This window comes from Erythrolamprus reginae, unplaced genomic scaffold (assembly GCF_031021105.1).
Source record: "Erythrolamprus reginae isolate rEryReg1 unplaced genomic scaffold, rEryReg1.hap1 H_1, whole genome shotgun sequence".
NCBI lineage: Eukaryota > Metazoa > Chordata > Lepidosauria > Squamata > Dipsadidae > Erythrolamprus > Erythrolamprus reginae.
This window is the reverse complement of record NW_027248462.1, coordinates 806,550-831,696: the sequence shown is the minus strand read 5'-3', so window position 1 is coordinate 831,696 and position 25,147 is coordinate 806,550. Positions and strand designations below refer to the sequence as shown.

At 39.3% G+C, this 25,147-nt stretch overlaps 2 protein-coding genes across 5 annotated transcripts in view; one reads left to right on the top strand and one right to left on the bottom strand.

Annotated features, from left to right (window-relative positions):
• Positions 1 to 9,809: 9,809 nt before the first annotated feature.
• On the bottom strand, positions 9,810 to 23,225 carry LOC139155228 (golgin subfamily A member 6-like protein 25). Of its 3 annotated transcripts, none has more exons than XM_070730326.1 (8): positions 23,135 to 23,225; positions 17,372 to 17,562; positions 17,108 to 17,241; positions 16,913 to 16,967; positions 16,689 to 16,839; positions 12,623 to 14,214; positions 12,352 to 12,542; positions 9,810 to 11,499 (listed from the first exon to the last, which is right to left on the bottom strand). In XM_070730326.1, the coding sequence occupies exons 2-8, from the start codon at positions 17,414 to 17,416 to the stop codon at positions 11,436 to 11,438; spliced, it is 2,232 nt and encodes a 743-aa protein (XP_070586427.1). In that variant the 5' UTR covers positions 17,417 to 17,562; positions 23,135 to 23,225; the 3' UTR covers positions 9,810 to 11,435. The 3 variants fall into 3 exon arrangements, with proteins under 3 accessions (XP_070586427.1, XP_070586426.1, XP_070586424.1); XM_070730325.1 differs by having other exon boundaries at positions 22,936 to 23,218; XM_070730323.1 differs by having other exon boundaries at positions 22,951 to 23,218.
• Positions 23,209 to 25,147, top strand: part of LOC139155231 (battenin-like) — a 27,220-nt gene continuing 25,281 nt past the window's right edge. The window contains exons 1-4 of one of the 2 annotated variants that reach the window (XM_070730332.1): positions 23,209 to 23,355; positions 23,507 to 23,570; positions 23,668 to 23,752; positions 24,678 to 24,780. In XM_070730332.1, the coding sequence (XP_070586433.1) occupies positions 23,543 to 23,570; positions 23,668 to 23,752; positions 24,678 to 24,780 (216 nt within the window). In that variant the 5' untranslated portion in view covers positions 23,209 to 23,355; positions 23,507 to 23,542. The remainder of the gene's footprint in view (positions 23,356 to 23,506; positions 23,571 to 23,667; positions 23,753 to 24,677; positions 24,781 to 25,147) is intronic. The other variant, XM_070730333.1, reaches the window with a different exon arrangement.

The following is a 25,147-nucleotide window of genomic DNA, read 5'->3' as shown; positions in this document are numbered from 1 at the left end:
TCAAGGACCTTCTACTTGTCTCCACTGCTATAATCCAAGATTTTCCTAAACTGCCTCGGATTACTCCCATGCTTATTCTGGGACATGCTTATTCTGGTTGTGGCTAAAAAGACCTGTAGCCAGGCATCTGTTTTGATCAGCAGGTTGGGAAAGGCTAAACTAATGTTTTCATTGCGCCTATCGTTGCTACCCCTCAACGTTGGATTACACCTTTCTTAGTTCCATTGATTTTCCGAGAAGACTCTCAGCTTTGCAGTCTGTATATTAATTCTTTGCAGAATAAATATGCAGTATTAATTCTTTGCGGAATTAATGTGCAGACACAGCCTATTAATATCCCTGTTACGGTTTTTAAGAAATTAACTGAAACTTCAACATAACTAAAAAGGTCTCTATATGGTGGCATCTGCGTAAAATGAAATTCCCCTCAAATGGACTTCCCCACTATGAATGATGAGATGACCACATGACAAATCAGAAAATCAGATCTGGAATAAACATATTATTCCTGAGATGTCGTAGCAGGAATTTTATGGGGAAAACTCACTTTCCTACCGAAGATGAATTAGCTAATTTTATATTGTGGATTGGATTATTTTTGGGGTGGATGGGTCCTCCTGTTTTTTATATTTTTGTCCCCCATTCAATATATAGGTATAGTAAACATGTAAATACTGGGGTTTATCTCTGCAAAAAAAGAGGGATCTTCAAAGCATATGACATGGATGTTTATCTATTTTCCCCACAATGATGATAACACCAGTGTATAGAATAGAATAGAATAGAATAGAATAGAATTCTTTACTGGTCAAGTGTGATTGGACACACAAGGAATTTGTCACTGGTGCATATGCTCTCAATGTACATAAAAGAAAAGATACATTTGTCAAGATTCATAAGATACAGCATTTGATGATTGTCATAGGGTTCAAATAAGCAATCAGGAAACATTGAGTATTAATATAAATCGTAAGGGTACAAGGAACAATCAATCAGTCTTAAGTGGGAAGAGATGGGTGATAGGAATGATGAAAAAAACGAATAGTAATAGTAATGCAGCCTTAGTGAATAGTTTGACAGTGGTGAGGGAATTATTTCTTTAGCAGAAATGATGGTGTTCAGGAAAAAAACACCTGTACTTGTATTTAGTTGTCTTGTTGTGCAGTGTTCTATCAGCACACCATTCTGGCCTAAAAACACTCCCATCCGATTTTTTGACTCTCCTACTAAATGTTTCTCTCTAGCTTTCTCTCTAACAGCCCCAATCTTTTTTTCCAGGTGCAGCTCTCCTCCTTCTCCAAGTTCTTCTCAAGTTTGACATCCTTCTTGCTGCCCCTTCAGTTGGACTCCTGGATAAGGGATCTGGGTTTGAGATCATCCCTGAAAACAAGCTGGATCTGCAGAAAGAATTTAACATATGCTTAAAACTCTCGCGACAACTTCTTCACAAAACAAAGATTTTGACAAGTCACTATGTAAGTCTACTGCTCTATCTTCTCAAAGATTTTAAGCTAGCAGAGATGAATTAAAAGATACTACAAGAAGAAGGCAGATCCTACTTTTGAATTGGTCCCTCCATTCTGTTTTTTACGTGCAATTTATTAACCCATCACCACTGTTTCTAAGGCTACAGCAATTTACTCTGCTTGGGGCTGCCCTTAAAAACTATTTGCAAAGTACAATTGGTCCTATGTGTTTAATCCTGTCCCTGGGAATATACAACAATGATTTTGTGGACCTGCATCAGTGACGGGCTGCAATTTTTTTTACTATCACACTGTGAGCATGGCGTGTTTTGTGGGTGTGGCTTGCTGGCTATGTGACCAGGTGGGAGTGGTTTGATGATCATGTGACTGGGGTGGCTTAAAGGTCATGTGACTGGTTTAAAGACAGCCAACTTGATGTCACTTACGTCAAGGGTTTGGGTTAGGGTTATGGTTAGGTTGCCTGGCCTCTCTTCACCTCAAAGAGATACAATTTCCCTATCTATTTACTATTACTGAACATTCAAAATATACTATTTAATTCTATGTATATATTTATTTTATTTATTTTTATTTATTTATTAGATTTGTACGCCGCCCCTCTCCGTAGATTCGGGGCGGCTAACAACAGTAATAAACAGCATATAACAAATCTAATGTTTAAAATAATTAAAAAACCCTTATTTAAAAACCAAACATACACACAAACATACCATGCATAAATTGTATAGGCCTAGGGGGAAAAGGGTAGTTCAGTTCCCCCAAGCCTAATGACAGAGGTGGGTTTTAAGGAGCTTACCGAAGGCAAGGAGGGTGGGGGCAATTCTGATCTCCGGGAGGCTGGTTCCAGAGGGTCGGAGCCACCACAGAGAAGGCTCTTCTCCTGGGTTCCGCCAGACGATATTATTTAGTTGACTGGACCCAAAGAAGACCAACTCTGTGGGACCTAACCAGTCACTGGGATTCGTGTATTCTATGCCATACATATTACACACAGGCACACAAACATATACATTATCTACTATATAAAGTATATGTACACACATGCACGCACAGCTCTTCTAAAATTATACACATTCAACCTCATTTACTGTGATAGGAAAAGCATTGTGTTGTGAGCCGCCCCGAGTCTGCGGAGAGGGGCGGCATACAAATCTAATAAATAATAATAATAATAATAATACCCAGAGCCCAGAAGGGAAAAAGGTTCTGCATACCTGACTGTACCCGTAGGAATCCATCACTGACCCGCATTGGCTACTATCAGTTTCTGAGTATAATTCAAGATATTGGTTTTAACCTATAAACCATTTTATAGTTTGATATTTGTGTATCTTGTAGGACTGCCTACACCAATGAATATAAGCTCAGTGAATCGGATTAGTGGTTATGTTATTGATGCCACTTTGTAAAACTGAAGGAAAGATATTTCTCCTTTTCTGTAGTAACGTCTATGCTATGGAACAAGCTTCCAGTAGAAAATATATCCTGTCCTTATCATATGTGTTGGAAGCCTCTTAAAGAAGGAATTGTTTTGAAGAGACTTCCTCCAATTCTATCACACCATCTTTACTTTCTATTGATAGTTCATAGTAACATATTTGGATGCTGGTATTTTACTAATAATAATATATTCCGCACTCCTTCCTCCTCTTCCCCCCACAATGATAATCTTGTGAGGTGGGCTGAGATAGAATGACTGGCCTAAGCTCATTCAAAGATCTTCCATGGTTTAGTGGAGACCAAGGAACTGGCCATACAAACATAAAACATATGTGGTCATGTGGAGAAACTTACAAAATGTCCACCCTCACTGAACTGAACAAATGTTTTAAATATATTACTTCATGTAATGGTTAATAAATTGGCCAAATCAATAAACTGAACAACTAATCGATAAGATCTAAACAATCAATTTTTTAAAAAAATGTGGTTATCATCTTGTCTTCTAAATGAAAGTTGAATAAAATGTGAGTTTGAAATTTTACAGTCAAAAATTAGATTTGGGTGCAGGAAATAAAATCAAATTATAACATTTTTTATTGGGTGAAATGTTTTGATGCACCCAAAAGTCAATAACATTTTATTGGGCGAAATGTTTTGATGCACCCAAAAGGTTCCATTGAAGACTGTTTCAAAATCAGAGTTTTCCTGTGGAAAAGTCTTTTCTTCTGGAAAATTCAACATTAGGTCTAGTAATTTATTATCATTTGGCCCCTAGTGGCCCCTGATGTAACATTTTGTGAAGAAACACTACACCTGTGCTTTCTTTTCTTGCACAAAATGTCTTCATTTTCTTATCTATGCATTCATACCCTTCTCTGCCAGAATATTTTTTTTTCAAGGCAGTCATCATTTCCAGGGCTTGTCCCCTAGAGAATGACTGGGGAATTCTGGGAATCAAAGTTCACATAATTTAAAAAGGCTGTCACTGAGAAATGTTGTACTAGAGCAAAACTACAAAGATGATGAGGGTTTGAAATACCAAAGGAACAGTTATGCCATGAACATAATTATTTTCTTGAGGATCTCCTTATCTATCTTGTATCGCTTTTCCCCTTATCAGCATTCCTTGACTTTCTAAATTTTTCATAACTGAGCTGGTATTTATAACTCTGCTGGGAAAGACTATTTGGGTTATGTTATTGCTATGTAAAGTAATCCACCTGAATTTTCACTAATACTTTTCAGTCTTGCCTCATTTGGCAAATGGTTTGCAAGCAAAATTTATGAAGAACTTAAAAATTGGAATTATGTGTCTATGGGGGGGGGGGGAGGAAACAGTAGTCCTCAACTTACAACCATTGGTTTAGTACATTTGAAGTTACAACATCAGCAAAAAAAAAAGTGACATTTTTTCTGCAACTTAATCATTGCAGAATCCCACTAGTCATGTGCTCAACATTAGGATGCTTGGCTACTGGCATATATTTAAGAAAGCTGCAGTATCTCCCAGTTATGTGATCACCTTTTGTAACCTCCTGATAAGCAAAGTCAGATTCGTTTACTAATTTAAAATTTTAAAACTGCACTGATTTACTTAACAACTGTGAGAAGAAAGGTTGCAAAATGGGGCAAAGCTCACTTAACAAATATCTTGCTCAGCAATAGAAATTTAGGGCTCAGTTGTAGTCATAAGTCAAGGACTCCTGTATTTTCCCTTTTGAGCTCAAATCTTCACAAAGCTATCTCTCAGGTAGTCTTACCACATAAGATTTTGTTAAAATCAGTCAAAACCAATCCATAAAATACATCAGCATCTTAAAGAAATAGGTATAAAAACAAGTTTTAATTAATTTAATTTATTAGATTTGTATGCCGCCCCTCTCCAGAGACTCGGAGAGGCTAAGTTGTTGTTTTCTGCTGCTGCCTCCATCAAATCTTTTTCCAAATCTGGAACTTTTCTGTTTTGTAATGTGAAATTATGAGCTGGGAGTTAGCAATGTGCAATGTATGATAATGTAGGGAGACTCAATAAATGAGACTAAGAAGCCAATATATATTGCTTACCTCGAAAAGAACAGCTCAAATTTCCTTTTTTTTTTTGGCACTGAATTACGAAGAAATCTTGCTGTTCATAAAACAGTGTTTCTCTTTCTGTCCAGGAGTTACTGTAAATATCTGTAGCTGCTACTGTTACTTTTGACTCGAGGCTAAGCAACCATTTATGATTAGGACAGATCTGAAAAAAGCTGCTTATGACCCAGATTAAAATTTCAAATTATACAGACTCCAAGTGACTATATTTTGGATGTTCACCAACCAGCCTACATTTATGGCCACTTGCAGCATCCTGAAGTCAGCTGCCTGCATTGTATGATGTTTTTGTTGAAAACTAGAATCTGTATCTGTGTGTGGGGGATTGGGGGGGTTGCCAAAAATGCACCCAGAGTAAATAATAGGTTCATTTAATCACCCCAGTGTTAGCTTAACAATCACTTTTTACAATCCTCATAACTTGCAACCATTATGGTTAAAACTAGAGGACAACCTATATTTACACCAGGTACTGATTCTTGGATACACTTGACTAAAAACGAAGAGCTTTAGTATCATATGTCCCAAAACTTTCTTTGGGTTAACAGTTGGAGATCTCTTGGAATCCTGACCCACTGCATTTTATCCCACTTCCCTAAGAAATCCAGCAGTGAAAAGGAGATATCCTGATTCAAAGTTCTTGGAGTGATAGCTCCAAGTTACTCAATAACCATGCTGTTCTCTATTCAAGTAATATATGATTCTTAATCATTTTCATTAATTTATTTTATATCATTATTCTATCCCAAGAAGCTGCTGATACAGTTCTAAAGATAAATTATTGAGTCTGTCATCTGCTCTTCTATAACTGTCTGGTTTGGTTCTGCAAGCCACCAAGACAGACATAGACTTCAGAGGATAATTAGAACTGCAGAAAAAAAAACCCAATTGCTACCAACCTGTCTTCAGTTGAGGGCCTGTATACTGTATGAGTCAAAAAGAGGGCTGTGAAAATATTTATAGACACCTCACATCCTGGAGATAAACTGTTTCAACTCCTAACCTCAAAATGATGCTACAGAGCATTACACACGAGAACAACTAGTCACAAGAAGAGTTTTTCCCCAAACTCATACACAAATAATTTTATCAACACTATCAAACTATTTACTAAGTCTGCACTACTATTAATCTTCTCATCGTTCCCATCACCCATCTCCTCCCACAAACTCTATTCTATTCTAATGCTCTACTATAAGGTTAATTAAAAATCTATTTATAGTCAAACTCACTCTCTTTTTCCAGCTTTTGGATCGTTTACCTGGAGTTGAGGTTCCTCTTATTTCCCACTTGGGGCGCCTTCCCTCAACCAGCCTTGATTTTCACACATGGATCTCTCTTTCGGTAAGAATATATATGTATAAATTTGCACTTTGTACAAAGCAATAAAATTTTCAAAGTTCTCCAAAAGACCACTCAAAGAAAGAGTGACATTTATTACAAGCATCTTTCACGAAATACATCAGGTTGAGTCCAGCCTAAAGTTTGTGTATTTGGGCTACAAAAAATGCTGAATGAATTAATTTTTAAATATCTCTGTTACCATCTAATAGCCCTGTGGATCTTTGAAGTGTAGATAAGATAGATCTCATCTTTCAAAAGTCAAAACACACCAGTTTTTAAGGTGCTGTCAACATGCCAAACTTGGTACAAAGCAAGGCAATTGAAGTATCACTGCAAATTTTCTTCATTGGTGACCATCCACCAATACCTACAGGAAAAAGACAACATTTATGTCAGAGCCATTTAATAAGGCAATGTGATGGCTGGAAGCCAGAAATAATGGATTCAATTAGCTAGGAAAATAGGATACTTAACAGCTGGAAAGCAGGCAACACCTATTCACCAACTTACCGTATATAATTTAACCTGTTTTTCTATCAAGCCCACTGTCTCTACAAAGAATGCTAACAATTGCGATTTTCTTATGGTGCCAAGAATGTTAAGTAATCCTCAGAGAGAAGTTTAAAAACTGAAAAGTTTTTCAGAAAGGATCGGGCAACCATTTATCTGAAATGGTATAGGGCAGTGATGGAAGAACGTTTTTGGCTTCCAGAAAGCCTCCAGGGGGGAATGGGGGAGAGAGTTTTTACCCTCTCTTGGCTTCAGGGAAGCATTTGGAGCTGGGGAGGGTGAAATACAAGCCTACTGGGCCCACCAGAAGTTGGGAAACAGGCCATTTCTGCCCTCCAGAAGGCCTCCAGGAACGGGGAAAGCTGTTTTCACCCTCCCCAGGCATTGAGTTATGGTGTGGGCACTCGTGCATGAGCGATAGCGTGCGCGCACACTCTTTCGGCACTCAAGGAAAAAAAGGTTTGCCATCTCTGGTATAGGGTTTTCTGCTTGAAGAGGGGGTTGGACTAGAAGACCTTCAAGGTCCCTTCCAACCTTGTTATTCTGAATTTTGTTATTCTGACTAGTTTTGCTTGGAATGAAAAAAATTGAATCAAAAATTCTTATAAATTTTCTGATAAGTTTCACCAAGCAATATAGAAATGGAACTAAGCAAACCATTTTTCAGCCAGAATATATAAATTACCACAAATAACATTTTCTTCCTAAAGTGAAATTACTCCTGCCTCCAATTCTTAATGTGCTTGTTGAGATGGGCAGCAGGGAGCAGAATCATTTCCCTAACATTTTTTTTCCACAGCTGTTTATTTTTAACAATAATGCATGAATATCTCAGTGGTTGACTTTGTTTTGTTTGCATTCTAACATCTCTCCAGAAAGCCAGACGCCTGTCACAGTTAGCCAAAAGCGTTTCACTTTATCATACATTAGTACAACAGCTGAGGAATTTTGAAGCAATGAAAGAAAATTCCAAATTCTTCTCTCAGTTTGAAGATATCGATGTTACCCTCCGAGATCTTGGTCATCAAGTGGATTACCAGGTAGCTTACCATTTTTTCATGCAGCACGGATGAGGGAAAGATGTCCATTGGTTATGGCTGTGTTATTCAGCTTTCATTTTTCTTATAGATTAAACTTTGGGGCCTATCATCTGATATCCAGCCTACACCAACTCCTCAAATCCTTCAATATCACAGTCAGTGGAGGAACCGTCAAGAAGTATATATTGTCCTTCGTTCACTTGAAAGCTTCCTGGTTCGGGTCGCACGGGATTTTGTGATGCTCAGGATAAGGGTGCCCAAAGTGGCTTCACCTTCCAAGATTTTTTAATCTGAACATTTCCTGTTTTAATCTCCATCATATTGTATTCCAAATAACTAAGGAACGCTGGAATCCTGGTATTTTAGTGTTCATGGTGTCCTGTAATTTATCTAAAATATCTAACTTATAAATCTATTTATTTTTTCTAAATATTTTAATATTTTAATTTATTTGTTAAAACAGTGTTTTGCCAGGTTCATATAAACAATTGTTTAGTGAATGCACTTTCTCTTTGTTATTTTTTTTCAAAGGTCAGAAAGAATTGTCAATAGTTTGCAGGGATTTAAGTAAGGTTCTACACATAGGCAACAAAAACAAAATGCACAGGTGCAGTGTACATTGCTCAACAGTAGTAACTGTGAGAGGGATCTTGGAGTCCTAGTGGACAATCATTTAAATATGAGCCAGCAGCTGCATTAACAGAGGGATAAAATCAAGATCACATGAAGTGTTAATGCCACTTTATAAGGCATTGGTAAGGCCACACTTGGAATACTGCATTCAGTTTTGGTCACCACGATACAAAAAGGATATTGAGACTCTAGACAAAGTGCAGAGAATAGCGACAAAGATGATTAGGGGACTGGAGGCTAAAACATATGAACAACGGTTGCAAGAACTAGGCATGGCTAGTTTTATGAAAAGAAGGACGAGGGGAGACCCGATAGCAGTGTTCCAATATCTCAGGGGCTGCCACAAAGAAGGAACAGTCAACCTATTCTCCAAATCACTTGAGGATAGAACAAGAAGCAATGGGTGGAAACTAAACAAGGAGAGAAGTAACTTAGAACTAAGGAGAAATTTCCTGACAGTCAGAACAGTTAATCAGTGGAACAGCTTGCCTCCAGAAGTTGTGAATGTTCCAATATTGGAAGTTTTTAAGCAGATGTTGGATAACCATCTGTCTGAAGTAGTGTAGGGTTTTCTGCCTAAGTAGTGGGTTGGACTAGAAGACCTCCAAGGTCCCTTCCAACTCTGTTGTTGTTGTGGTGGTGGTGGTGGTGGTGGTGGTGGTGGTGGTGGTGGTGGTTTTGAAGGAATCATTTTTTTTCCTTTTTACCTGATAATTTATTTGAATTTTTTCAATTGAACTAAGAGTGTCGCTATTGTTGTTGTTATTATGTTAAAGAGGTAGATGCTAAAGAGCAGTAGTATAGTTTGAAAGAGCTGGACTTTTCTATTGCCCAAACCAGAACAATTCTGGAAGATACTGTACATGGTCATAGGATATAGGGACTGCCTTCACCAACTTGAAGTGGTCAATAGATATCAAACTGACTCCACCTCCAAAATCACCACCACACCCGAATGGATGAATTGATTGGGCACCTGATAGCACTCATTTCATAACTACTGTGGGCTATTGCTCATTTAAAAGGAAAAACCAACTCTAACATTGGAACAGTTAAGTACAATATCTGATTTATAGAATAAATCAAGTATGAATTGGAAATAGGGATGCAGCAGAACTTTTTTTGCCAGAGTTCATTTGTCCTATGCTTACATGCAAATGACAAACAACTTATTAATTCTTATTTCCTTGTGATAAGATAATATTTCATGCAAATAGTTTGACAACTGCATTTTACTGATTTATTTAAGAGTTCAAGGGCAGTTGATTGCCAAAGCTAGCAACCTTTTATTTTATTGCAATAATAATACATTATTGTATTTACATTTACTGTGTTGCAATAAGACAATAAAAGATAACAACTAAGGTTAAATATTAAGAATGACACTTTTTCTTAAACCAATTAAAAGTAAAAATACTATGGTAAAAGGAAACAAAATTAAAAGTAGCAATTAAAGTTGAATAAAATAAGTACAGTAAAAATAAAACCATCATTCCCAAGTCTAAAAAGGTAGAAATGTCTTCAACTGGGTCCAGGAAAGTGGTCCTGTAGCCATTGGCCTGAGAAAAGCATTTTCACACTTGAGAAATAAATGATTGCAAGACCAACCAAACTAAGTAATTATCTCAACTGAAGCCTTTTTCCACAAAAAATGCATTGCATTCAACCTTAGGCCAACTTGCCAAAAGAAAAGCATCTCTATGTTCTCCTGGAAGTAAAAATACTGATCAATCAAACATTTGTTATCTTTTCAATCTTCTGCCTAAATCCTAATCTGAGTAGGGAGAAAGACTGTGATGGGGAGGGGCAATATTGGAAAACTCTGACAGATGGAGTAAAGATTAAATACAGTAGTACCTCTAGATACGAGCTGCTCAACATGCGAGTATTCCAAGTTACGAGCCACGAGGGGAGAGAAATTTGTTTTTGAGACCCGAGCTCAAATTCGGGATACGAGCCAAGCGTCCCCTAGGTGGCACAAGAATCCTTGCTTCTGGTTATCTCGGAGGGGAAAAACAAAGTCTAAAGCCATTTGTTCCAGATACAAGTTGTTCGACATACGAGCTCCGTTCTGGAACGAATTAAACTCGTATCTAGAGGTACTACTGTATATGTGCTAATTCTCCTCTATAACTGTAGCTGTTGGCCTTAGAAAGCTTCATGGTAAAACTACATTGACAGAATCCTTTAAATTTGAAAATACGCCTCTCCTGCTTCCTTTATAGCCCAAGAAACTAGGAACATTCCCTTTTGGGCCTCCTGCCCTGCCTACTATCCAAATGAGGGCTCTATTGCCTCTCATTTGACTGTTCTCTTGGCAGTATCTCTTGATGTAGTCTTCCAGGTTTTGCCCTATGTAATATCATAACAGCTCGGTTCTTATCATTAATCAACACACACTTCTTGGATTCAAATGTATGTAGTAATCTCTTCAGACATGTTTCCGTTTCACTGAATTGTTGTAAAATATAGAATGGGTTTCAATTGATACACGGTGAGGAAAGACTCTGTACCATATAGTAGAATCTAAAGATAACCTTCCAAAATTGTTAGGTAGTTTCCACCTACCGGTAATTACTTTGTTTTCCAAAGTATGATATGAATAGAAGGAAACCTATACTGGAGTTCCCCATTTCAGGTGAAGAGATAAAGATATCAGATCTGGTGAGATAGTCCAGGAATACTTCTCATATTTTCTATTCCTATGGTACACAAAGTTTCCTCACTAACCATATAATTTAGAATGGACATCTGATTTATTCAGTTTTCAGAGAACATAGAGATGGTGCCTCCGTTGCTTTCAAAATTATTGGCTAGGGTGCCTTGATCTAGGATAGAGCCAAAAACATGCAAGCTCATTACTTGAAAAAGCTACTGAAACGTCAAGTCACTTTGGCTTTTGCAGGCGCATCTGAAGTTCAGCCATCATATTGGGGTGCATAGGCCCAAACCTGGGAAAGCAAAACAAATGGGTAGATTAAGACAAAATTCAAGAAAACAACACTAATACAGTGATACCTTGTCTTACAAACTTAATTGGTTCCGGGACGAGGTTCTTAAGGTGAAAAGTTTGTAAGACGGAACAATATTTCCCATAGGAATCAATGGAAAAGCGATTAATGCGTGCAAGCCCAAAATTCACCCCTTTTGCCAGCTGAAGCGCCCGTTTTTGCGAGGCTGGGATTCCCCTGAGGTTCCCCTCCATGGGAAACCCCACCTCCGGACTTCTGTGTTTTTGCAATGCTGCAGGGTGAACCCCAGCAGGGGAATCCCAGCATCGCAAAAACGAGCGCTTCGCTGGCAACGGAATTCCGGAGGTGGGGTTTCCCAGTGAAGGGAGCATCAGTGAAATCGCAGTATCGTAAAAACACCGAAGTCCTTGAAACCCCACCTCCGGACCTCTGTGTTTTTGCGATGCTGGGATTCCCCTGAGGCTCCCCTCCATGGGAAACCCCACCTCCGGACCTCCATTGCCAGCGAAGCACCCATTTTTGCACTGCTGGGATTCCCCTGCAGCATCACAAAAACACGGAAGTCTAGAGGTGGGGTTTCCCATGGTGGGGAGCCTCAGGGGGAATCCCAGCAGCACAAAAACGGGTGCTTCGCTGGCAACGGAAGTCCAGAGGCAGGGCATCCCAGCGGTGGCGGTGGGTTTGTAAGGTGAAAATAGTTTGTAAGAAGAGGCAAAAAAATCTTAAACCCTGGGTTTGTATCTCAAAAAGTTTGTATGACGAGGCGTTTGTAAGATGAGGTATCACTGTATATACTATTCAATTACTTTTGCATGTGGTGGTGAGATTTACCCAGACAATCTTGGCTTTTGTCTCTTTGGTACTTCCAATAAAGTTGGAGCATCTTCAGCCATCTTTGTCTCTTCTGTTGGAGCTTCTTCTGCTGATGGCTTTGGTTTCTTCACGCTGGGCGCTCGTCGAATGGAGCTCTTACGACGTAGCAACACCCGCTCCTTCTGGGCACTGCTGTCCAGTGTTGTGACCTGCAGAATAGAGATGGATATAATTACTCCACTTTCCTGGACTACTTTCACGTTCCACTTTCCTTTGTCATTATGCTTACATCGTGTGGGAAAGCTCTGGGTCCAGCCAGGTCTGTATCAAGAGAGGTCAGACACACCAGGTCCTTTGTGGTCTCTTCCAGTTGGTTTGACTGGTCTGATGTAGTCTCAGCCACTTCCAGAATTTCTACACTAAGACCACAACTATCTACCAATACCTCAGGCTGTTCTTTCTGGTTACTTTCCCAACATTCTTCTCTTATTTGCTGTTCCTGTTTTTCCCCTGTAAAGTGCATCACATTTTCCACAGATTCTTCTACTTCCTCCTTCAGATGTTCTTCTGTATTTCCTTTCTCAGGTAAATCTTCCTGTTTACAATTCTCCCTCTTTTCCAATTCTGGTGGCCCACTTTTCTGTTCTATCATAATCTCAGTTTCTTTGGGCTCCCAGTATAAAAAACTCAAAATTTCTTCCCCTTCTAGTGCCGCCTTCTGGCTTGTGTCCATCTCTACTTTGTCCAGCAATGGTTGCTGAACTTCTTCGTTCTTTGTTACTATTTCCTTCATTATCTGGTCCAGCTCCGTGCCTTCTCCCTGTTCCTCCCCAGATTCTAAACCCTGGGTCTTCACTATTGTAACATTTTGTATATCATACTGAGGTTTATCGGTCCAAATGACTCCCTCTAGTCCACTTTTCTTTTCATCCACCTTTCTCTCCTTCCCCTCTTCAGTTCCTGCTAAACATCCTTCCAAATTCCAGCTTTTCTCACCTTTCCTTTTCTCTTCTAGCATCTTCATCTGGTCTCTTTCAATTTCTGCTGTCACATTTGTTTTTACTTGTTCGTTCTCATCCATCCTTGTATCTTCTTCCTGTTCCTTCTCAACATTTAGCTGCTGGTCTCTTACCGTCTTAGCCATCTCCTCCTCCAATCTATCTTGCTGAGTCCCCCTATCCCATGTTGCATCTCCTTGTCCTCTCTGCTTTTCCTCCTTGTCCTGTGTCAAGTCTAGGAGCTTTTGCTGAATTCCCTCATTCCACAACATCTTTTCCAACTCTTTCTCCTGATCTTCTCTGATTTTTTCTGCTTCTTCATCCCATAGCTGACTTTTTCCAACCGTTCTTTCCTCTTCAAGCACCTTATCCTCTGTCTCGTTTAACGCTACTGTATTCATCTCTCCCTGCACTTTCTCACCCGCCTTTCCTTCTTCCTGCTCTTTCTCCACCTCTAATTGTTGATTATTAACAATCTCAGCCCTCTCTTCCATACTATCTTGAACAATCTCCCCAGTCTGCCTTGCACCTTCAGGCCCTCCTTTTTGTTCTACAGGTGCTGCCCAACTTGGTGCTTCCTGCTCAATCCCTTCAGCTAATACATTTCTGTCTTGTTCTCCTTCCTGACTCATCCTTGTTCTTCCTGCCACTTCCATTTGCCCAAGTTCTCTTCTTTCTGGCAAAAGTTCATCTGGCTTCAAATGACTATAATATTGACTACAAACTGCATCTGCCAACTCTTCTATCATGTCTTCCTGTGCAACTTCCATCGAAGCAGATTCTTCGGTCACGTTTGGTGCCTCCGAGGGTGCCTGTTGGATGATGTCAGTGATAGGTGTTGTTGATCCTAATTCAGGGGTATCACCGAGGCAGACAGAAGATGCTGTGGGGCAAAAATAAGAAAGAATATAATTGATTTTGGGTTTCTCTCCGGGACTGGTCATCCAAGAATTTAAAGCAGCTTTCTGTGATTGGGGCCTGCTCCTTTTATCCATACAGTAGTTTCAATATCCGATTTAGTATGGCCAATAAATACTGTCCTAATTAAGCAGAGCATAGAATACCCTTTATAGGTTATTACCTATAAAGCCCTACATGGCTTAGGGCCAGACTATTTATGGGATCATCTCCTGCCGCATACCTCCCAATAAGATCACACAGAGTTGGCCTTTTCCAGGTCCCATCGACAATGCAGGCTTATTTATTTATTTATTGGATTTGTATGCTGCCCCTCTCCGCAGACTCGGGGCGGCTAACAATGATAAAAACAGCATGTAGCAATCCAATTAATAAAACAACTAAAAACCCTTATAATAAAACCAAACATACACACAAACATACCATGCATAACTTGTAATGGCCTAGGGGGAAGGAATATCTTCACTCCCCCATGCCTGGCGGCATAAATGAGTCTTAAGTAGTTTACGAAAGACAGGTTGGCGGGGCCATGGGGGAGGGCCTTCTCTGTTGTCGCCCTGGCTCTATGGAACCAACTCCCCCTGATGTCCCTACTGCTCCCACCCTACTGGCCTTCTGTAAGGCCGTGAAGACCTGGCTTTGCCGGCAGGCCTGGGGGACATAAATTTGACATCTGTCATAGCCGAATCGTGTTGAATGGTATGGATGTGTGTTGATTGGACAAACTGGGGTTTTATAGTTTCAGATTTCTATATTTGACATCTTTTTATTGTATTTATATCTTTTTTATATTATTGTAAGCTGCTCTGAGTCCTTCAGGATTAGGCAGCATAGAAATCTAAATAAATAAGTAAGTAAGTAAACAAACAAACAAATGTTCTTCTATCTCTGGGCATTTAGAAAAACAGGACAGTTGCTCCATATTACCTTTTTCTAGCCTTTTGCAGCCAAGTGTGTTAACCTTTAACATAATTCACAGCTAGCATAATAAAAAGCCATGTTAGTTGGAAATTATGGAAGTCAAAATCCAAGTGAAGAAGAGCTGAAGAGCATACCACAGAAAGAACGACCAAGAATATAAATAATCTCTCACATGTGTTTCTTGTTGTACATGAAAAAAACCCCATTTTACCTTTTTCAAGCAAGTTAATACATTCATTTAAAAAAATACAAAGCTGAGAGAAAAATTTGACAATTTTTTTGGTCAAATCACAAGATAATTTGAAATTATGGAGGACCATTTAAAGTCAAATCTTTGTGTAACAACATAATCATTATCAATAAAGAGGCCTGCATGCACATAATATACACTGGCCAATAAAATTACGCATATATAATTTTCAGCATTCTTCAGTGTAAGCTAAATCATATAGCTTGAGAATCAATGATGCAGTGGTGAAGAATTTGGACCTAGGCAGGGAAACTCAGATTCAAGCCCTTACTAGGCCAGCTCTGTTTTCCTCCGATATTTTTTTTTAATCCTAACATAATTCATCTCCAGTGTTTGTGTAGTGATGAAAGAGAATCTTTATTTCCGGTGTCCTGAGCTCTGAGAAAAATATAAATTAAGATAAATGTATGCTAAAGAAAGAGGATACTCCCAGATCAATTGTTATCTGTGATGAAACACCATTTTGCTGTTTAACCCTTTCCTCTTTAATGGGTTGTATGTGAAAGTATTCAGAAAATGATGGGAGAAAAACAACATGAAAAACTGATTACAAGTGAAAACTATAAAATCTAGATTCTCCACTCTTATTAAATTATGAAATGATAAAATAGACTTAATAAACATTTGGCCCCTTATTCAAGTAACTGGGATTTGCCAATAAAAACAGATATATTTCAGTTCATGTGCAAAACTCACAACTGAAATACAACTTCCTATACACACACAAAGACACAAGGACAGGAAAAAGGAGTATGTGGCTCTGGATATTGTGCAAGCCTGTTTTACAATCCACCCTAGTAGGACAATCTTTCAAGTTCAGCAGCCTTTTGAACACATTTGTAAACACTGAGGAAAAAATTGTAGGAAAACATTGGCCGTTTTTGTTAATACCGTGTTTTGGACCAAGTCTCCTCATAATTTAAAAATATTAGAGGGGTTTCAATAGAACTTTTCATTATATTATCTTTTAGTTACGTTACTTTTTTCAAGTATTTTTAAATGTATAATCTTCCAATTTCTTTAAATGTAATTACTTCACTTTGTGTCTTTCAGAAATGTTATGTTTTTTCCTGACATTGTTTGCATTGTTTAATTTAATGTTACCATCTATGCTGTTGTAAAGTCCAGAGGGAGAGAATAATAAAAACCCACTCGCAGAAAAAGGGGGGAAAAAGAAAAAAAAAGAAAATCAGTGAAAGATTTCCTGCTGTGGGAATCTTCCATTCCTCATAATAAAGCATCACCATCATTCCATAAGTTTCAGTCACCTGAGAACTTTTGTTCAGATTCTTCTTGTCCCTCACGTCCGTTGGGGAATTTGAAAGATCTGAGAAAGGAATCCATTGTCTGATCACCAGTAACTGCCATTTCTGATTCTCCTTGAGAATCTTCTTGAGAATCCTGACCGAGTGGAGTTATCTGAAAAGAAAGGACTTTATTGAAGGTGGCGCACAGAAGGATTTTACTCCACCTCCTCTTAACCAACACCTACCTCCGCTGTGGAAGGACCTTCAGTGACCTTCAATTGCTCCCTTGGAGAAACATCCCTGCAGGAGAAGGCAGGAGGGAAAGGAGAAATAAATCCAACGGCAAGTCAGAGACCATTCTACTCCAAAGGTCACTGTTTGGTCAGAACTACCAAACAAACTCCAACAGAAACAATTATTCCACATCAAATTCTTGTTACCCAGAGTATGTTGTCTCCACTTCAGAATCATGGTGGCTTCTGCAGTTCTTCATCTCCCTTCCACTTCCTGCCTCTTCTGCTCCTGGATGAGGTTCATTTCCAAAAAGGTAAGTAGTGAACGAGGAAACAAAATCCTGAAAATGGAGTGAAGAGAAAGAAACACTGAATATGTACTTCTAGTACAGGAAGTCACAAAACCCACTTAAGATAAACCAAAAGTTCTGGATCCCTCCAAAGCCTGAGAGGTGACAGGGTTCCACTAACCAAAGCCTGTTGCAAGCTCCCAAAGAATGATCGAAGATACTCCATTATGCAGCTGGGGTAACTGGAGAGAAGGTACAAAGTGGCTTCCCCTTCTCCTCAAAGAGGGAAGTTAACGTCACTGAAGTATTTGACCACATCCTTTTCTTTTTTTTGCCTTGGAGTTTGCCATAGTTCGTTTTGACTATGCGTAGCTGTGAAAAAAACAAAAGCACACCATATCCTATAGAAACAAGAAGCATGTGAATGGTCACTCACTATCAAACACTGTCAAAATCAACCTCAAACTCGAGGAAATGTAATAAATGGAAAGAGCTTCTGCTACATGCCCCAGCTTCTATCAAGCCAGCAGTTCGAAAGCATGTAAAAAATGCAAGTAGAGTTGAATTGCAATCATTATAAACAAAGGAAAACTAGAGAATGAATTATGACAAAACTAGCTTTTGAGGAGGCAGCACTAGAGTAGCATCATATACCTAAAACAAAGAACTGTGCACATAGAAATGATTAATAATAATCAACTTAGAAGAGATATTGGTAATGTAGTGTCAGTCAGTTAAATACGAGGAGGATTAAAACAAGAATCACTCAGGGAAGGAGGTAGAGGAAGTAGAAAGGTAGAAGGAGAAGAAAAGGAGTGGAAAAGAGTAGGAAGGGAGAGAGAAGGGGGAAGAAAGCGAAGGGGAGAGATTGGATAAGAGGGAGAAGAGTGTGAAGAAATACAGAATAACAGACTGATGATTAGAAGTAATAAGTATATAATAGGAGGTTGATTCTAGAAAGATGGAGGCCAAAAAAAGTATCATTATGCATATTATTGATATATTTTAATATATATGCATAAATATGTTGGAGATTTTTTTTAAAAAATTCTCAAAAAAATGCAAATAGAAATATAGAGACCATCTTGGTAGGAAGGTAAGAGCATTCCATAGGCCTTGGCATTTAGTCATGCCGGCTGTATGATCACGAAATCGTCATCAGACAGTGCTGGCTCATTGACTTAGAAACAGAAATGAGCATCGCCCCTAGAGTCGCGAACGACCAGCACATATGTGTGAAGGGAACCTTTACCTTATGATTGCTAGTTTTCTTGTTGTATTTGTCAAATTTGTAAAGCCACCCAATTCCATAATGGCGTCGGGTGGCAATACACTATTAAATACGAAACATTGTCATCACTACCACCATCGACAACAAAAAAAGGTTGTCATCTCAGAGAACAATAGATATATAATTCCCATTTCCCCATACTGTATTACTTTAAAAGGGACCCATAATCCTGCTTATTCCAGGGACAGAGAGAAGTCTTCATATCTTACCTAAATAAAATCAAGGTAAGGGCCACACAAAGTTTGGGGGAGATGCTCCAGACACCGTGATAGAGAAGAAACCTTCCTCAGTCCCATCAAGTGTTAACCATTTAATCCATAAAACCTAAATATGCCAACACTATCCAATTCTATAGGATTGGCAAATATCACAGATGGATTCTCAAATAACCGCCTTCTGCTGCACGAATCCCAGCGACTAGTTAGGTCCCACAGAGTGGGCCTTCTCTGGGTTCCGTCAACTAAACAATGTCGTTTGGGGGGACCCAGGGGAAGAGCCTTCTCTGTGGCGGCCCCGGCCCTCTGGAACCAATTCCCCCCAGAGATTAGAATTGCCCCCACCCTCCTGGCCTTTCGTAAGCTTCTTAAAACCCACCTCTGCCATCAGGCATGGGGAAATTGAGATATTCTTTCCCCCTAGGCCTTTACAATTTACTCATGGTATGTTTGTATGTCTGTTTGGTTTTATAATAAGGGTTTTTTTTAGTTGTTTTAGTATTGGATTGTTACATGGTGTTTTTATCACTATTGTTAGCCGCCCCGAGTCTGCAGAGAGGGGCGGCATACAAATCCAATCAATCAATCAATCAATAAATAAATTAGGCCATATGCAATTTTATAGTTCAAAACCAGCATTTTGAATTGTACCTGGAAACTAATGGCAATCAGCAGAGATCAAAAAGCAGAGATTGCTATTTGGGTATAATGTGAATTGCTTGTGCTACTGCACTCTAAACAAGCCATGGCTTCCAAGTGATCTTCAATGTTAGAGTCATGTGGACTCTGTTGCAATGGTCCACACAAGAGGTGACTAACGTTTGAGTGACTGTAAGCATGGCCTCCCAATCCAAGAACTGGCACAATTGGTGTACAAAATTAATCTGTGCAAAGGCCAAATAGCAGATGCCTTCTTCTGTCTGAGCAGTGTTGTCAGTCCATAACAACCCTCAAATTACACATTAGACCAATCTTGAATGGGACATTATTTGGTCTAAAGCTGGAAAGTCCCCAGATCCAAATAATCTAAATATGACCAAACTTGTAAATGGATCATAAGTTTCTAACTGACAGGAAGCAGCAGGTGAAGCTAGGCAAAATCGCATCAGATACCTGTACAATTAGCAAGGGGATCCCCAGGGCTGCATGGTCTCTCCACTTCTCTCTATATACCAATAACCGTATCTCAAAGGATTCCTTTGTTAAAGTGCTGAAATTTGCAGGCGATACAACAATGATTGGTCTCATTCCAGACAATGACAAATCTGCATGCAGACTTCTAGCCTTGTGGTGCAGCCAGAATAGTTTTGAACTGAACACACTTAAAACTGTAGAAATGCTAGTAGATTTTAGGAGATGCCCTCTAACATTACCACCATTCACAATATTAGACAACGCGGTAGCACCAATAAAGATTTTGAAGTGTCTAGATTCTATATGTCAAGGCTTAAAATGGACACCTAACTTCAAATGTTATAAAAAAAAGCACAACAAAGAATGTTCTTCCTGCACCAACTCAGACAGTTCAATGGCCAAGGAGCTGCTGATACAGTTCTACAGAGGAATTATAGTCATCTGTATCTGGTTTGGCACTGCAATCAATCAAGACAAACAGAATTCAACAGATAATTAGAATGACAGAAAAAAAACCCCACCAATTGCTACCAACGTGCTTTCATTAAGGACCTGTATACTGCACGAGCCAGAAAGAAGGCTGTGAAAATATCTCCAGAAACTCCTCATGAATATTCTGGACATACTGTTTCAACTTCTACCCTCAAAACGACACTATAGGGTACTGCACATCAGAACAACAAGACCCAATAGTCTTCCCCCTCCCCATGCTATCACTCTACTAAACTAATTTCTACAATAATGTCAAATTATCTAAAAAGGCAGTATTATCACCATTATTCTCATGTTCCCTATTATCTAACTCCTTATTTTTTTATAATTTTGTTGCTTATATCTTGTGATTTATATTGTCTACTTAGTACCCTAGTATGATTTAAGTTATTGCTTATGTAGCGTCCATGACTATCACTAAGTGTTATATCTAATGTTTTATCATGAATGTATTTTTACAATGATTATGATTATTATTTATTTATTTTATTAGATTTATATGCCGCCCCTCTCCGAAAACTCGGTGAGGCTCACAACAACGATAAAAAACAGTATAAACAATGGAACAAATCTAATAATAAGAATTATATAAAAAACCCGTTTAAAAAAACCATACAACACATACATACCAAACATAAAATATAAGAAAGCCTGGGGGAGATGTCTTAGTTCCCCCATGCCTGGCCATATAGGTGGGTCTTGAGTACCTTGCGAAAGACAAGGAGGGTTGGGGCTATTCTAATCTCCGGGGGGAGTTGATTCCAGAGGGCCGGGGCCGCCACAGAGAAGGCTCTTCCCCTGGGGCCAGCCAAACGACATTGTTTAGTCGACGGGACCCAGAGAAGGCCAACTCTATGGGACCTTATCGGCCGCTGGGATTCATGCGGTAGAAGACGGTTCCGGAGGTATTCTGGTCCAATGCCATGATACTGATCTATCACTATTGTTGTATGTACACTGAGAGCTTACGCACCGGAGACAAATTCCTTGTGTGTCTAACCACGCTTAAAGAAGAAAGCATTCTATATCCATAAGCATTCAGTCTCGCAAGGGTTGAACTGTTCCTTCCCATTCAGACATCAACCACCCCGAGGCACTGGATTAAGACTTTGATATAGATTGGGGACAGTGGTGGAAAAATTCTTACAAAGCATATATACTCCAGGAACAGAATGGATTTCCGATGGGTGAGTAGGGAGAGAGAAGTACAAATTTCTACCAACATACTGGATTTGTAGAACGGCAGCAATTCATAATAAAATTCTAATGTACTGTAGTTGTTTCTTGTAAATTAAAAGAGACAGAAATAGATTGACTCCATTCCTCTGAATCAGATCCAGAGCTGGTCCCCAAACGGTGTTGTATTATTGGGTGGAAAAGTACACAGTATTATTGAGAAAGAATAAATGGTTTCAGAGTTGAGTAAACTACATGAAGAATGGCTGGACTTTGTGGAATGCACTATTTTGAGGTCCTTAGCAAGGCAGTGGATTTTTCTGAGATAAGCTTGTTGTTTAATTGAACTCTGGAAAAGTACCAGGAGTGGTTGGTAGACTAGAAGGCTGATCTCAGTTCAAAAGCCACCAAGTAATGCCAATTATATTGTGAAAAGAATGAGACAGTACTTTATTTTTCAATTTATATCGCTTCCTACTTGCCAGGTGCTCTGGGCAACTAAGATAGGGTTAAAAACATTAAAAATGACAACAATTTATAAAAACAGGTGGTAGAAACATACCTACATGAACATACTGGGAATTTGAATACGGTACTCCTAATTAATTCCAGGATACTAAAAAACATGTCTACTGTTTAGAGCACAGTGTCCACTTCAGCACTGAAAAGCTGGTAATCTTCTTTTATAAAAGATATTACTCCTATTAATGAGCACACAGCCATCACTGTTTTTTTTTCATTATCCCATTGTTTATGGATATTATAAGTGAGTCATTGTTTATTAAAACTGAGATGGCTTCCAGTTTCACCTTAAATTGATGTGAGACCTTGTTTACAATAACATCAAGATGACTTTTTCTTGAACAGGATACTTCAACCTAGATTGAAGTATCTGTGTTTCTCCTAAAAGCATATGATGGATTATGTGCCATCAAGTTATTTTCAACTCCTAGCAAACACATAGGTAGATTTTATCCAGGACAATCTGTCAAATCTTTCAAAAGACCCCCATCACTGAATCCATCTACCTAGCTGGCTGTCCCCTTTTTTTCTCTTTTCTTCTACCTTTCCCATCATTAGAGTCTTTTTCAGAGAGCTAGATCTTTGCTTGATGTGTTCAAAACAACTTGTGCCACAATCGAGAATTCTGAGTTGATTTATTTGATGGTGCATTTGTTTTCTGGCTTTCTGTTCTCAGGAGTCTTCTCCAACAGCCAAGTGGAACTTAACTCACACTTTCCACAATATAACACATTATACTTACTACACCAGGGAGAAGCTTCTGTTGTTTCAGTCCGCATGTGAGGCTTTATAGCAATTCCATAATGTTGATTTGTATTGCAAATCAGGTTTGCATATTTTTACACCTCTCCCCCCACCTTCACCACTTTGAACCCCCCCCCCCAAAAAAAACCCCAACTGTAGTGAAAAACATACATTGAGGAAACTCACATCCTTTCATCGCCACGCATCTTTTAAGGTGTGTAAGCAGGCATGCGGCATGCGAAGCTCTGGAAAACGTGTTTAAAAGCACCAACATCTGCAGGAATTCCCAGATACCAGACTCCCCCTTCTTTTAAGCAACACTAGCGGGGGTTCCGCGGGGTCTCTCCAATGCAGCCATCCTGCGCCTTACCGGAGCGCGCAACCGGCTTCCCTTGGTCCTCCCGTGCGCGCTCTCGGCTTAGCCATTGAGAGCAAAGCCCAGCTGAGGACGTTGCGTGGCAGGAGGAAGTGCTATCCAACCAGGAAGTAGGAGCTGCAGTAGGGTTGCCGTGCCTACGACTTCGGTGTCAGTTTTTCCGATCCTCTGACCGCAGATTTGCGGAGAAGTCTAATCGGAACGTTTTCTTAAAGGTAGCGGCGCTGCTTTAGCCAGAGAGATGAACGGGACGGGACGGGGCGCGCACCTAGCTAGAGGGAGCATCTCAAGTGCGTCCCTGGAAGCCCAAAAATTTGTTGTGCACTCATGCTCCTCCTCTTCGTTCCCCCCTCCTTTTAATTATAGGTGATCCCTGTGGTGCCCTGATTTCTGCCTCCTGCCATGAGGCACTCGGGGGATGATTCTGAGGGTGAGTCTGTTCTCACGTTCAGATTTCCACCACTCCCTCCCCTTCCCTAATGTCTCCTCAATTCTGACAACTGTGCTTGTTCTCTCCCCACAAACAGAGGAAAATGAAGATGTGGTGCACTCTGTGGAATCCGAAGCCCCCTTGGATGCTTGCAGCCAGTGGAGAAACAATATAGGCTTCTGGTGATTCCTTTATGCTGCTTCTTTGGTTCAAGGAGACCTCAATTGTTCAATTGTTCAATACCATGTCTTCAATTGTTCAATACCACGTCTTCAATTATTACTACAAGTAGTTCTTCTTTCATCTTTATTGTTGTGTGAAAACTAGCTTCTTTTTCAGGTTGCAGCTAGCACATCAGCTTACGCACTTCTGCCTTGCGTCCACATTTATTTTCTGAGTATCCTTTCTACAAACTTGATATTTTTACACATCCTCTTTCAATCAGACTTTCAATCGTCCTCCTATTTGTTTGCAGCGCACTTTGTACAACCAATTGCATGCATTAGGTTGCATGCATCAGAGCTTTGGGGAATTCTGAGTATGGTGATAGCGTTTTATATAGTCTGAAAATACAGTCTGAAAAAACCAGTGATGCAACAAACATAACTAAATTGATCTGGATCTCATCAGTGTTTGAACCCTGCTTGCAATGCAGCTGAGCTCTGTTGTGAAAGGAAGGTGGGCCTGTAATTACAATTAAAAATCTATAATAAAAATAAAAAACGAACAAAATTACAACAGTGATACAGGTCATACAATGGTTAAAGCATAGTTCCCGTAATGCTTTAAAAATCCTCAATTGGTTGGATCTATTGCAACCAAGTTCATACTTGTTTCTCAGTCTTGGCAACTTTAAGATATGTGGACTTCAGCTCCCAGAATTCTCCAGTCAACCATGCTGACCGAGGAATTCTGGGAGTTGAAGTCCACACATCTTAAAGTTGCTGAGATTGAAAAACACTGCAGTAAACCACAATATTTGGGTTTGTACAGTCCAGTAATCCAACACTAAGTATCCATTCTATAGTTTAACACATTTTATAAACCCAAGCACTGATGTAAGTATATGTGGTAACACCATGTTTCCTAAATTGCCTCCTCGCACAGGCTGCTTGGACTCTGCAACAATTTTGCTTATGTGGTGATGTTGAGTGCGGCTCATGACATCCTCAGCCACCAGAAGGTGCCAGGGCATAATGGGACTGAGCCGGTAAGTGTGCAAGACAGAAGACAGTGTGTTTATTTGTGTAAAGGTAGAATAAGGAACAGGTCAAGAGAAAATGCCAAAATTACTGGAAGAAATAAATATGTAGAAAATAAGTACAAATAAAATAAAATAATATGAGAATAAGGAACTACCGGTACATTATTATTATTATTATTATTATTATTATTATTATTATTATTATTATTATTAATTAGATTTGTATGCCGCCCCTCTCCGCAGACTCGGGGCGGCTCACAACAGTGATAAAGAACAATATGTATTGACAAATCTAATAATTTAAAATCTAAAATAGCAATTGTACATTTAAAAAAATCTAAAAACAAGGAACCCCAATATAAAAAAAACATAC

What these genes read in the sequence shown, in the direction of transcription:
- LOC139155228 (XM_070730326.1), bottom strand. Translation starts at nt 17,416, where the DNA reads ATGGAGTATCTTCGATCATTCTTTGGGAGCTTGCAACAGGCTTTG. An exon ending in GGAGCTTGCAACAGGCTTTG is followed by an intron (nt 17,242 to 17,371) that starts GTTAGTGGAACC and finishes CTCCATTTTCAG; the next exon opens with GATTTTGTTTCCTCGTTCAC. An exon ending in AAGGTCCTTCCACAGCGGAG is followed by an intron (nt 16,840 to 16,912) that starts GTAGGTGTTGGT and finishes CTTTCTTTTCAG; the next exon opens with ATAACTCCACTCGGTCAGGA.